Source organism: Melanaphis sacchari, unplaced genomic scaffold (assembly GCF_002803265.2).
Source record: "Melanaphis sacchari strain LSU unplaced genomic scaffold, SCAv2.0 Contig8_pilon_pilon, whole genome shotgun sequence".
Taxonomy (NCBI): Eukaryota; Metazoa; Arthropoda; class Insecta; order Hemiptera; family Aphididae; genus Melanaphis; species Melanaphis sacchari.
This window is the reverse complement of record NW_020271635.1, coordinates 2,221,144-2,235,780: the sequence shown is the minus strand read 5'-3', so window position 1 is coordinate 2,235,780 and position 14,637 is coordinate 2,221,144. Positions and strand designations below refer to the sequence as shown.

Below are 14,637 nucleotides of genomic sequence, written 5' to 3'. Positions count from 1 at the left end.
AATTTTATACCATTTATTCTATGTATTTTAATCAGTATCTCTTGAAAATTATTAGGACTTAGTTAACGATCAAAATTTTTAATTCATGCTACTGCAAGGCCGAGTTTATATTTTTTGAATAATAACCGATTTATACATATCTGATATATACTCTAATATATACTCCACGGTTAATTAAATTGGGATAGTTTTTATTTATCTATTTAATGGGTGTATAATATTTTCACATAGTATACACTATACAGTATACAGTATATACTCCACATCACATATTTACTCATTCCGTTATAAATTATTTTATAGTTTCGATGAAGTTTCCAATATTCCAAATACATCGCTTACAGAAACAATTTCAAAAAAAACCAATGAAGGTCCGTTTAATGAGAAAGTACTTGAAACGAATATGTCAAAACCAAAAATAGAAACAACGGAATTCAATTATTTACAAACGCAGGGGACTTTTCTGAAACCTAAGTGCCAAGAAGTTATATGTGAACAGAAACCTGTGACAGTTGAAATGGCAGCTACCGTAAAACACGTTAAATCTATAAATAAATTTCACGAAGAGCCTAGTAAAATCAATACACTAAATTTTCCATGTGAATTTCGTGATAACAAACCGGAAGCCCAAATACCAGTCATTAAAGACGATGAAAAAGTTAAAAAGTATTTGTACACGGGTCCCCCAAAAATCAGTTTATCCACGTGGCATGAACGTCCAAAAAGGCAAGTTAGCATCAAAACCGACCGAGATTACGTTATTGGCATTAGACAAAGGTTACAGCGAAAAGTCGACGATAATGTGAACAATAAGTCGTTAGATGAAGACCACTGCAACAAGCCCGTATCCAGAGTACCGATAGTAAAGTCGGTTGAACTGAAAAAACCTTACGCTGAACAATTACAAACGGCTAACCCGGTTCTAGCTCTGTCTGAAGCGATCAAAGTTGAAGCTAAACTCAATAATGAACTAAAGAAACCTTACGTTGAACAATTACCAACGGTTAGCCCGGTTCTGGCCCTTTCCGAAGCGATTAAAGCTCAAGCCAAGCTCAGTAATGGCTACAGTTACCACAGCAACGCAATCGTGTTGACCGGTGAAAATGATGAAAACATAATATTAAGACCGCCGGAAAAGAAATCATCCGCTGACAGCTCGTACACTTTCGGCAAACTTACGGGTCGGTCTAAAAAACCTAGGGAAATTTCAACGAATGTCGACCCTAGGGAAAATCTACTTGAGTCAATCAGATCGTTCGGGGGCAGAGACAACCTAAGAAAAATTAGAGCATAGTTCCAATAGACTTATTACTCAACTCACATTTTACTCAATTATCAAACGGAATAATATTATAATCATATGTTATGAGTCCTTGCGTAATAGATAATTATTTGGTTTGTTTTTTATTAGAACCATAAAAACGTTACATTGAGGTCAATTATTTAAAAAAAAATTCTAACCTGTGGCTTATCATTTGATCTATAAATTAATGATTGCAGCTTATTGTAACAGTATATCCAAATTTAAAAATAATATTTTGATTATTTATTACTCACTCGTACAATTTGCTCTTGTTCCTTGATTTTTTATAAAAATAATTTTCAGATCAAAATCACGAAACCAAAATGTGTACTCTGGTTCCATTTATTGCAATTACTTTTATTAGAGATTGCCATTTTTAATTGAATAAATAAATTATAAATTACTAGGCGCTCAACAAAACTTTGTTTGTAATCAGTTCTGTTTTCTGTGTTTCCGTTGTAAATGAAACACTGACTAACACCTACTGATGCTCATTATAGGTGTAATACCTTTTCTAATTTAGTTGTCCTATTTATTATATTTCTTTTTTTTTTATTTATACTAAGTTATAGACTCAATAATATTAAAGTCATAACCAAAACCAAATATTTGTGACAATTTGTATTTTCAATATGTATTTTATGCATTTGCTCAATAATTCTAAAATTTTAGATATCTTTTAAATTAATAATTTTGGAATTGTTTTAGTTAACCAAAATGATATTTTAAATAATATTATGTTACGTATCTACGTTATTATCGCAAATTATTTACTATAATAGTCGCTTATTTAATAGATTATTATTGTTACGACCTATAGGAGCCAATATAATAGTGCTCATTGTTATTTATATTGTGTGTAGTATGTATTTCATTTTTTTTTTTTTTTTTTTTTTACTATTTGTTTTACAAAATACTCTTTAATACATTATTTATACTGATACTAATACAAATATTGGAATTTAATTAAAGGGAAAATATTAAAACACCCAAAGTTTATAGACTAAATATTATGTACATTTTTATTATTATTTTATGTTTGATTGTTTTATGTTATGTAAATAAAATAATGTATACTGTTATTTAGTGTTATTATTTTGGTAAATTGTAGCCATAATGATAATGGCATAATGAATTATTATGAATAATAATAATAATATACTTAACTCATGTTTTTTCTTAAATATTGGCAAAAATCTAAATACAAGACTTGCTATTTTAAAACTATTCAGTTATATGGTTACAAAGTAAAATACTCTAGATATTAGTAGATATTTCAATATTTAAAGTAAAACTATTTAAACAAATATTCTTCAATATTTTGTATTAATAATAATAATAGGTAATATTTCTTTATAACATTAAAATCATAATAAAGAAGAAATATATTTACAAAAATATAAATTTACTTACTTACATATGAAAATAATAAATTCCTCAAAATATTTTTATCATATTTATTGATTCAATAGTCTTTGATTATATTAATACGTTTTTTAATTAATTTACGCCAGTGTTACAATTTAATTTAAATTTAATTTCCAAGCACAAATGTAAACATGTTGAGTAAAATGTATATTATTATATTAACTACATGCACATAAAATAATTTAATACTCTCCAAAAGAGTTTAATCTAATTATTTTAAACCTATATATTCATTTAATGTTTTAAAACGTCAATTTTAAATATTGATTAAACCAAAATTGAATGAAAAAAAAACAAAAAGGTTGTTTCCTGAATAATAAATGTCTAGTGGAACCGACATTTTTGAAAAATATAAACTGTAATTGTAACAGTCTGATCAGAATGACTTTGGGATTAAATAATTTTGCTTGTGCGTTTTAAGAGTAGTGTTACATTATTTTAATAATATAGACTAAATCCCGTTTACATTATTTAAAATGTATTATTTGCCAATCAGACTTTGACAACTAACAAGTGGCAGATCAATATGTTCGCTCACCCTTTGTCAGAATAAAGCGACGTGTTTAAGCTTGTAGAAAAAAATCTATAATTTGGAGATCACATACTCGTCTGTTTAGCACACGGTAAAATAGAAAAATAAAATAAATCATCACAAATATTGCTGTCAACTTACTGCATAAAAATATTGTTTAATAAGTGTAATTATATAATATAATATATTACAGTATATCGTACATAATATGTTATATGAGTGACGTGTCACGTGTTTAGAATATGTGAAATTTTATATCTATAGTGGGAAGGTTTACATTTCAGCTCACCGAGAAAATACGTAGGTATCAGCACGTATATGCGAAAATAAAGACGGATCATCCCACTAGTATAAGTTCCTTTTATTGTGTAAATATTAGACGATTATTCTCAAAACATCTCGATATTCTCTCAGTCGAATCTAGGTTAAAAAAATCCATGAGATAAAAAATCTACAGGACAAAAAAAACATCGATTTATTTTTGTGCTAAAACAATTCTATGTATTGTACCTATTATATTTATTTTAAGATGTATGATCACTAATATCATTATTTAGTATGACTTACAAAAATAATAATAATAATTAATAAAAAAAAACAATTTAAAATGTTATTAATATAATAATATAATCATATTATGTAAGCAATAGTTGTCAAATTTTCATTAAACCATCACTACATATTTTATACATTTTTTTTTTTTTTTTGTATGTTTTCATAAGTTTTTTTTTCTTTTTTTTTTAATTTTGTCTATTGGAACTTTCCAATTTAGCTAATTTTATTTCGTCAAAGACAACTCAATTATAATGTTTTTAATTAGTGTCCAAATAGAAGAGTGATTATGACCTACTAATTTTGAAAAAACGATGGTTCCATTTTTCTGTTAGGTTGTTGATTCGATATCATCAAGTGTCATTTGATGGACATTTCATGCTGATGCAGTAAAGTGGTAAAAAAAAAGTTGAAAATGGGACGCTTGCGACGAGATAATATTCTGTATAGCTTGTTTGTTGTCTTTTTTATCCGTGGTATTTTTATTTGTGGCTGTTTTGTCCCTTGGACTTTTATTCAGTGACATTTGTATTCTAATACACTCTCAGTAGACGAAATGAAATCATTGACATTAATTGTGTTAACAATACAATTGTGTCTATAGTTATTTTTTAACGCTGTATATAATAGATTATTATCTCCAATAATAAACTATCATATAACAAAGGCAAACGCAGGCCCAGATGAACACAAATTCAATGGAAACACGTGCGTTTAGACCTAAAAAATTACCAAATTTAGAGCCCCATATTTTTTTTCTTAGTTTAAGGTAAGGTTCTCATATTTTCTTATATTACAAATATCTAAATTACATTTATTTAGATGGTTCAATATTTTTTTTTTTCTAAAAAATGTATATTGATTCTTTTTCTTATTAGATGGTGTCTTCAATGTTCAAAAGATCATTAGACAAAAATAATTATTAATCACATAAATACATACAACTTTTGTGTCTGTACTAGCAAAAGAGAAATTATTGTTGCGACATAGTTTTCAATTAAATGAATCTGTGAGAAACAATTATTAAATTATACGATACTAAATATCGAACGTATTGCGGGTGTTGACCAGTCGCCTTTAGTGGCTGTTACTGGCTTTTAAAAAAAATTTACCAATTGCCTTCAGCCAAATGTACTAAATTTATAAGTAAACATAAAAATAATGTATGATAAAAGAATAAGTATAATATTGTAATAATATAAACGGTACCTATACAATGTAATTTGTCCAAAAATAGTATAAAAAATATACCAACAAATAATATATTTCTATAATTATATAATTATTATGCATATTATTATTTTTTTTTTTTTTTTTATGATGATAACTTACAAATTTTATAAAATCTACTGATCTTTATATTAATTTATTAAATCATCGATTTTGTTATTTTGTTAAGGCTTCACTATACATTTGCAACAACTCACGTAACATTTTCTATCGTATTAACGACATCTGAGCTTTTTGTTTAATAAAATTAAGGTACCTAACCAAGAGCATTGTACCCTAAAATTAATAATAAATTAATAAAGATATAATAAATGATAATATCCCGAGTATTGCGGTAATCTATTTATAATAAAATTGTCGTTACTCATTATCTACAGCAACTATCAAAAATCATAACTTATCAAATTTATCGTACACAAATGCGTTTATAATTACCCATCTGGTTAGGTTAAGTTATGTTTTTTTTCCCAAATTAAATTCCATTATCATATTCTTTATATCAGGTGAACTATTTAATACTATTTTTCAACAAATTACATTGTATGCTGCTTATTGTTATAAATAAGAAGTTTAATATTTTATAAAATGCATTTATTTTTTATTTTCACTTATTCGAATACTTGTAGAAAATAATATAATATAATAGGTGAGTCCAATTATTGGTACATTTGATTGAGGACAGTTTATGCATTTTTCTTTGAGTAATTTGAAGGGGTATAAAAAAGGTACTTTTTAGTGCAACCGGTACACATCATGGCAGCTTCACCAATACAACAGAATCTTATCGCTACCGTTGCAGTAATGTAAGGATTTCAAATAAAATAAATTAAATTACTACTCGTAGCTTTAAAAATGGATAAATTTTAATCGAAAATGAACCATTAATATAATATTATGAAGTATATTTCATGTACTGGCAGTAATTATAATATTTGTAAAGTAAGTATTATATATTTTTATAAATTAACTGTAATATAAACTGGAAACAGTGGTACTTGATCCAATATGTTTTTATATCTGGTGTAAAATGATCCGCGCCATCTGATCCGGGAATCAAAATATCCTGTATGTGTCAAAATAACAAGGTGCTAAAAAAACGTGAAAAAAATATAAAATTAAATATCTATGATAGATTCCATTATCCAGCTCTTTGTATTTACCTCTAATTTTGAGCACCTATATTATTATGATACTGATGTATAGTGATGTACCTATTGTATTGGTCGTTTTGCGATAATTTTTTCGAATTGTTTATCGCTAGATGCCTATATGTTACCACTTACCTAATTTAGTTCATAGTTAAGTAATAGAATTTTAACAAATTCATTAATTTCACCAACACTTTTTCTTTAAAATTTAGAAAATATTAACATTGTTTATATTCAATTATCTTTGAAACAATCAAAAAACTTGTTTTTTACATATAAATATTAACTCCAACGTCAACTTAATGAAAAATAATACTTAATTTGTCAATAAAATGATTTAAATATAATACCAAATAACTTAAAAATGTTATAACTATACAGCAATCTTAACGATGTCCACGTTCCCTGTGCCCCAATTAACAATAGATTATCATTTTTTTATTATTATTGTTAGCTTGTATACTTGAATAGTTTTGTTTTTCTTGTACATTACATTTTGCTCACTAGTTAAACATAGTTAAACAATCTCATTCTGATTTTAGTGTAATAATTCCACATCAAAGTTCAAAATCCAATTCTTTTCTTTAATAATAAATTTTTATTTATTAAATATTAATATTTTAGACGTAATAATATGGTCTCTATTTAAACGAAGAAAATGTAAGAATGGTAATGATGCAAAACAAGTAACTATACTTTGGAAAACTCATATTTTTAAAATGTAATTTAAAAAATTGTCAAAAAAAGTTAGAGTATGAAATAGCACTTCTTTTTACGTTTTAGTACTGTCATCTTCCGTTTGTTACAGTTATACAATTTATTATTCCTCGGACGGAAAAGCAAACTGCTATATTATTGTACAACGAAAATAACTAAATAAATAAAATTATCTCAATATAGTGATTACCGGAATAGGTAGCTGTTTATAAGGAGCTTAATATATTTCAGAATTAAGGTAAAAAATCAAAAAAAAATTTAAGAATGCAAAAATATTTTCAAGATTGAAGAAAGTTTCTTTTTTTAACAATAAAATTTATGTAAGTAGAATACTTTGCTACAATGAACTTTTGGAGGACTTTGTGGTGAAAGTGTGAAACTATAGAATTTTTTTTTTGTTCAGATTCCTGAGCGAACCATGTCTATCATTTATAATGGATCATTAAATATTAAATAGGGAAATTAATTTATTTATAGATTGATGGCGAGCATATAACTTTAGCGAACTTAAAAAAGCGGATTTTAAACATCTATATGTAAACCAAAGTAAATTTTTTGTAGATAATTATTTATTTATCTATACACACATTTAACGACTATCACTTTGTACGACATTATCATAAAGACAACCGTATAAAATCTTATAAAATCTTAATATCGGAAATGCTATAGTAGTACAGTAGATAAGTCGCTGGAATACAGTTTTCAATTAAACTTTTATATTCACAGTTAACTTACCTGCGTGGCTGCGTAGTAAAGAAGAGATCAAGTAATAGGTAATTACTAATTAACATATAATTATTTATTTTATTAAAAAAGAATGAACCATCTGATGCATAATTAAACGCAACGTAACGTACCCATAGGTATATTATATTCATTTAAAAAAAAAAAATCGTTCATAATGAATGAAATTAATTTATTATGAAAGCCACTGCAGGTCAACCTCAGTATTGTTTCGAAAACCCACTAATGTATTATGTAGGTGCTTCCTATAATACACATAGGTACATAAAATAAAATTTAATTTACAAAAATAACTGAACAATACACTTACATTTGTGTAGGTTTATGTTGAAAAACAATCGACGTAAATAATAGGTACCTTTTATTATTATTATTATTCATTTTTATAATGATATATATTATTATTTATTATTATACTATATTAATATTATAATTTATATTTTATATTATATTATAAATGTGTTTTGTTTCAAGTGACGTAGAGCACTAAAAATTAAAATAATTTATAGTCCACTATATTTACATGTGAGGCTGTGGGAGATACTTTGCTTCTCGTACCCCTACTTCTCCACACATCAAAACATACCACAATATTTCAATATTCTTATTTCTCGTTCAATAAAAAAAAAAAAAAAAAATATTGAACTGATTAAACAAAATAATTAAATAAATAAAATAAAAACATTTTAAACATTTTTAAAAATCAATTATTAATCATAATAATAACCTATAAATTATATTTATAATATTAAATAAATATTTCTTTTTAATAACGCAAATTTTTATTTTCATAAATACTTATATTTTTGAATCGTGTAAACATAAATATCAAAATAAACATTTAAAATTTAAAATTAAAGTTCAAAATCCAAATGGGATGTGAAACCTGTGAGTGTTAATACTCGATTGATCACGGTCATTATCAACCAACCTTTTTGACAATCTAATTGAGCATGATAATAAATAAATAAATATTCTGTACAACGTTGTCAGATTTTCTTTAGTTCGTATGTTGTGAAATTAGTAATTACTATTACGAGTAGGTAACTACTAACTAACACATTAGTCGAAAAAGATTTTCTATCGATCGATGGGTTCCCTTTGTTCCCGCTTCCCACGACGGAATTCGAAAATAACTGGGATTGATAGAAAACTAGAATTTTATCTACAACGATTGTACTAAATTGTGATTAACTGTCATTGTATGTACCTATGCTATTAATAATACTTGTTCACATTCAACCTGTTCTGTTGCCTCGTGCTCGTGTTATTTTAAAAATGGTTTGTGTGTTTTACAAATTTTACGATTTTTACGATGGAAAATAATGAAATACAAATTATTTTATCCGAGAGAGGCAAAGAGTTGAAAAATGTTGGAGCTTTAAAGTACATGTTTATTGGGTCGAGAAAAAAAAGTGAATTATTGGAATGGTAATGTACAAAAAATGATTGTACCGCATTTATCTATTCTGGGCAAGAGAAAAATATCGTACTGCAATCAGATGGAGAACATAATCATGACGGAAATTCATTAAATAAAATTCAAAAGCAAGTATTACGTGAAAATTGCAAACGGCGGGCTGAAGAATCGATATCAATTCAACCTCTTGAATTAATTAAATATGAACTCCTTCGTAGCACTGAACTATCGTCAATAATTGTCCATAAAGATTTGAAAACAGATCGTAAGGCTATTTATGATAGACGAAGAAAAGCACTTCTTGAATTATCTAGGTCACGAGAAGACATGTTTTTCAGTTGAATTTAATAAAAACTCAAGCTAATTTTATATTTAATGGACAGCAATTTAAACATATTCCTGAAGATGATAGTTTTGTGTGTATATCACTAGTGACGACAACCTAAAATTTATGACTACAAAATACAATGAATTATTTGCCGATGGTGCATTCAATTACGCTTCTAAATATTTTATGCAGCTATATACAATACACAGATTTACAAATGGGTATTATTTGCCTTTAGTTTATTTATTTTTTTGTTTGAGAAATCGAAAAAGACGTATAAAAAAATTTGATTATTTCTTAATGAATTATGTATTAAATGTAGGTACCTAATAAAATTGAGTTTATATTACAAAAATTACATGTTGAATTCGAAAAAGCAACTCACCAAGCTGCTTCTGAAGTTTTTGAAGATGTACAATTGTTATCGTGTAGATTTCATTTAGGGCAATCGTGGTAGAGGAAAGTAAGTACAAAATAAACTCAATAAATTACTAATTAATAATTAATAAGCTTTCAAAAGTATAAAAATAAAACAACTTGAATATTTCAGGAGAATAAAATTGAAAACAGTTTTTATCTTTATTCGTTTGATCGGTACAACAAACATGTCAATGGCTGCCTATGTGTTTCAATATAAAATAATATTCGTCCACAACACATATGGTTATAACGGCCGTAATATTTGTGATCACGCAGTATTATGGCATTGCAGGCTGCGGCTATTGTTCAGTGAATACCGCGCTCAAATTTTTATTTCGTGCAATTACAACAGTTACCGAACTTGGCAGCATAAAAATGAGAAATCCAGTAAGATACCGGGATGGTACTTGGTAGCTTTCTCAAGATTTTTTAAAGGAAGTGGATAGAAAAATTGATAGAAAAGCTTGGCTTGGGATCATGACCCTTCACCGTAATAATAATAAATATACATATACCTATTTTTTTTTTTTTTTAATTACTTATGCCTAGTACCTATTTAAAAAAATAACTGTCTACAGTTATACAAATATATCAACTTTTCTTGATTTTTAAAATATGACATCAAGAACTTCTTCAGGATAAATAACCACTTTTCTATGAATGCCAACAGACAACAATGATATAAAAATGTTATCGACCTATTGAGATGGGTTTAAAAATAACGATGAAATACAAGTGAAAAATCTTTTTATCAATTAACAAGTAACAAATTTATCAAAATTGAATTCAGTAAAAAAAATATATCGTTCATTTAATAATGTTTGGTAATAAATAACTAAATCTGATTTGGCATTAAATAACTTTATTAATAGTTAAATACACATCATATCATTTTGTAAATATTTTAAATACCATTAAAATATTTTTCTTAAGATTGTAATAGTCTGTTTATTTTGATACTTCTATGCCAAATTACATTAAACTACATCAATTTAATAATCAATTGAAAAAAAATTAGTAACCAAACTATTTCTTGTTTTTCTATAACTCTCCTTTAAGAGTAGCTATTAATTCTCCGCCTTCTTTTAATTCTTTAATTATATCCAATCCTCCAATCAATGATCCTTTTACATAAACTTGTGGGTATGTTGGCCAATCAGAATAAACTTTTAGTCCTTGTCGAACTTCTTCATCAGACAAAATATCAAATGTTTCGTAATCAATACTGTTGGATATAATTTTATATTAATAATATTTTAACAAAGTAATATACTTATATTTCATAAACACTATTTAATGCTTACCCAGTTTGGTTTAATATTTGGATCAACTGATTACTAAATCCACATCGAGCAACTTGTTTGTTGCCTTTAATAAATGCCATAACATCAGCTTTATGTATAAGTAATTTAAGCCTAAAGTAAAAAATAAATATATTAATGCAAATTAAAAATATATAATTGAAAATTGATAATATAATCCAATATATATATAAGTTAATAATTTTAGTATAAAAAATAATGTATGCTGATTATAAAAATTATTTCCATTAAATATAATTACATTTTAGGTAATTAAAGTAAGTAAATTTGACTTTTTATTATATTCAAACACACAAAATGTCATAAGAAAAATATCAAATAACTTTAAAAATTATATTTTTAATATAAAAAGAAAAATAACTCACCTGTCGTTAAGATTAGTTTTACTGCTCTCTACTTTTAATAAATTATCCAGTTCACCATTTTCTTTCAATTCTTTCACAATGTCTAATCCTCCAATCAATTCACCATTAATATAAAGCTACAAAATCACAAATTTTGTAAAATAATATTACAATATTCACCTATAAAAATTAAAATAATTTTACCTGTGGATATGTCGGCCAATTGGAATATGTTTTCAATTTTTCTCGAACAACTTGATCTTGTAGTATATCAAATGTACTAAATTCAGCATTAATATTGTTAAGTAAATTTACAATTGCTGTACTGAATTTACATTTAGGCTCAGACTTAGATCCTTTCATAAAAAGCATGATAGGAGCAGAATTTATTAATGACTTTAATCTCAAATTGATGTCTTCCACTTTTTGATCTGTTTTTTCACTTTTAGTTAGCTAAACATAAAAATAAACAATACATAGAAAATCTTAACATCTTAGCTTTTAGTTAATTTAAAAGTACCAGTGCTTGGATTTTTTTATTTAGCTGTATTGGATCAGCACCATCTAATACATCAACTTGAACACCATTACGAAACATTATAAATTTTGGTACAGCAGATACATTATACTTTAATGATATTTCAGCAAAATCTTCAGCTAAACACTTAGCAATTTTAATGCTCTGAAATATTCAAAAAATATTTTAATGATTTCATTTGCACAAATATTACTATAAATATTACCTGAAATTCATTTTCTAAAACTAAATCTTCTAAAATGTTATTCATATGCTGGCATGGTTCTGACCAATCGGCATAGAAATGAATAACAGACAATCCATTTGATCTGAAAACCATGAAATAATGTATTAAATTCACGGTACTTTCCTTTTATAGGAAACTATCTTATTTTCTGAAACATCTTAATACTGTTATTTAAGAATCAAAATTTTGCTACTCTCTTATCATCACAGACTACCTTATTTTTATTTATATTAACAAATCAAATTTAATATTTCATGCATTTTTTTAATACATGTAAGATGTTAAATGCAAAAAAAAAAAGTTTTACTACAATAATGAATGATTCATTAATAATTTTATTATATGTTAGATAAAGTTGTATTTTAATTATTTTAAAATTTTTGGCCAGATAAATTCAGCAAAATATAATTTTAAATTATGATGTACTGAAATGTGATATTTTTTGTTCTTCTACTTTGCTAACCCCCACTTTATGAATGTGTGCTGTATTTAAAGAATCTACAAAATTTTTGTTATGGTTTACAGTCAAATGTTAAAAACCCACTTCTTCAAGTTTGCTAGAGTTGTGCTTCCATCAAAAAATTAAAAAAATTGTTGTACCCTTTTTTATGTTAAACAATAATTCACTAAGAAAAGTAGACAAATATAGTCGTCAAAAAATCCATTGTTGTGAAAGTATTCTGCCTGCATTATTTTTGCACTTAAAATAGGCTTTTGTCAACCTCAACAATTTTTCTTGGGTTTTTTGTCTCAATACTGAAAACAAAATTTTCCCACAAATAGTTATTATAGTCTAAGGAAGTATTTTTGTTTTATTTTCAAATTTTTTTTGTACTATATTATAGAAATCAACCCTTCAGTCCAAGCAAAAATAAATTGTATATCAGTAGTAAAAAGAAATGACTGTTATTTACATAGTGAATAATTTACTTTAACCAAGTATTATTTTAAACACTAATCTATATAAACAATTTTTAATATATTTCCAAAATACAGTTTTGCGTCATGACCATTTTTACATTTTAATTTAGTACAAAATATGACGTTCCTGAAACAGCATTACATCAGACTTAGGTAAAGACTAAATATCCATAATACTATTATTTAATTAATAAAAAACAATATAGGTATATTAAATATATTAATTTATTTCTTGTTTAACTTTATCAAATGTCTATTTTAAACTAACACTTCATAGTATGTATTATATTTAATTATATTCACTAATAAAGATATTTACCAGTAAATTTATATTAAAAAAAATAAATAATATATATTATGTACATACTTAAAGGCGTCAAATTCTGTATCTGAAGTAATAGAAGTCACCATTTTATTGTTGCTATAGGTGATTTAAGACAATTTCAGAAAAACTGATTAATATAACAGATTAATGTGAATAGTTTTTCTTACTTTTCAAGTTTAGAAATTAGAATGATAGATAATATGCGCATAGGTATTAGGTACTTAATAATCTAGCACAGAGTACTACTCAAACGTTTTATATATTATCACAATATACTTGACAATGTGAATTATTAAATCAGAACCGCACAGATTTATGGATAATATAAACATTCGTATTATGATAATACACGGTTTGTTATCACAAACTACGATGCACGATGTATAAAAGGGGAATTATTTTCTATTTCCCCTGGTATATCAGTGCTACCAAGATTTGTAATAAATAAACTGTACACAATTTTATGATTTTTGTTACATTTGAATAACTTTCAGACCTTTCAGTAACTTTTATTAACTTGAAAAAATTATTATTTTCATCAATTAAAAAATTGTCTGAACCTATCTAAGTGATTGGTAAACAAAGCAAGCAGGAGAACGAGTCCTCTAGTATTATAATATAATAAAGAAATAAACATTAAATAGTGTTAAAAAGTGGATTCATAAAATTATTTTTAATATTGAAGTCTAAATACTAACAAACCGTAACTTGTAGAGTGAAAAGTGTCGAAAAAATTTCTCTTTTTAGTCATTTTTGTAATAGGTTCAGGTTTCAGAATAATATGAATAACTAGCAATTAAAACTTGAACATAAAAAATACACGTTGTCAAAAAGTTGAATACAGTTTTTACTAAAATAATAATTAATAACCATTTTTATTATTCTGTTAAAATAAATTAAGGTTAATTAAAATTTAAAACAAAATAAATGAAAATAACTTTTTTTTCAATACAAATCTTATAGTTTAACAAAATTATAGTATAATATTACAATCTATAATAATTAGATTATAAACTAAATTTAATTAGAACAAAAAAAATCATCCTTTGATAAAATTTGAGATACAAAGTTATAAATATTTTTCACTTTAAGTCATTCATTAAATATACATATTTTTTTTTCAATCAATTTGTAAA

General features: G+C 25.6%; 2 protein-coding genes across 6 annotated transcripts in view; one reads left to right on the top strand and one right to left on the bottom strand.

The window, feature by feature from the left end:
* The window catches only part of LOC112602471 (cordon-bleu protein-like 1), an 85,574-nt gene extending 83,670 nt beyond the window's left edge, over positions 1 to 1,904 (top strand). For all 5 annotated transcript variants that reach the window (XM_025350554.1, XM_025350552.1, XM_025350550.1 and 2 more), the window contains one exon: positions 304 to 1,904. In XM_025350554.1, the coding sequence (XP_025206339.1) occupies positions 304 to 1,294 (991 nt within the window). In that variant the 3' untranslated portion in view covers positions 1,295 to 1,904. The remainder of the gene's footprint in view (positions 1 to 303) is intronic.
* An 8,841-nt stretch (positions 1,905 to 10,745) lies between these two features.
* LOC112602578 (glutaredoxin 3) lies at positions 10,746 to 13,810 on the bottom strand. The gene is made up of 7 exons (XM_025350734.1): positions 13,544 to 13,810; positions 12,235 to 12,337; positions 12,012 to 12,173; positions 11,696 to 11,944; positions 11,513 to 11,628; positions 11,130 to 11,240; positions 10,746 to 11,050 (listed from the first exon to the last, which is right to left on the bottom strand). The coding sequence occupies exons 1-7, from the start codon at positions 13,585 to 13,587 to the stop codon at positions 10,867 to 10,869; spliced, it is 969 nt and encodes a 322-aa protein (XP_025206519.1). The 5' UTR covers positions 13,588 to 13,810; the 3' UTR covers positions 10,746 to 10,866.
* Between the last annotated feature and the right edge of the window lie 827 nt (positions 13,811 to 14,637).

Coding starts and splice junctions, on each gene's coding strand:
- LOC112602578 (XM_025350734.1), bottom strand. CDS start 13,587: ATGGTGACTTCTATTACTTCAGATACAGAATTTGACGCCTTTAA. Junction 12,338..13,543: donor ACAGAATTTGACGCCTTTAA/GTATGTACATAA, acceptor CATGGTTTTCAG/ATCAAATGGATTGTCTGTTA. Junction 11,945..12,011: donor ATAAAAAAATCCAAGCACTG/GTACTTTTAAAT, acceptor TTTTATGTTTAG/CTAACTAAAAGTGAAAAAAC.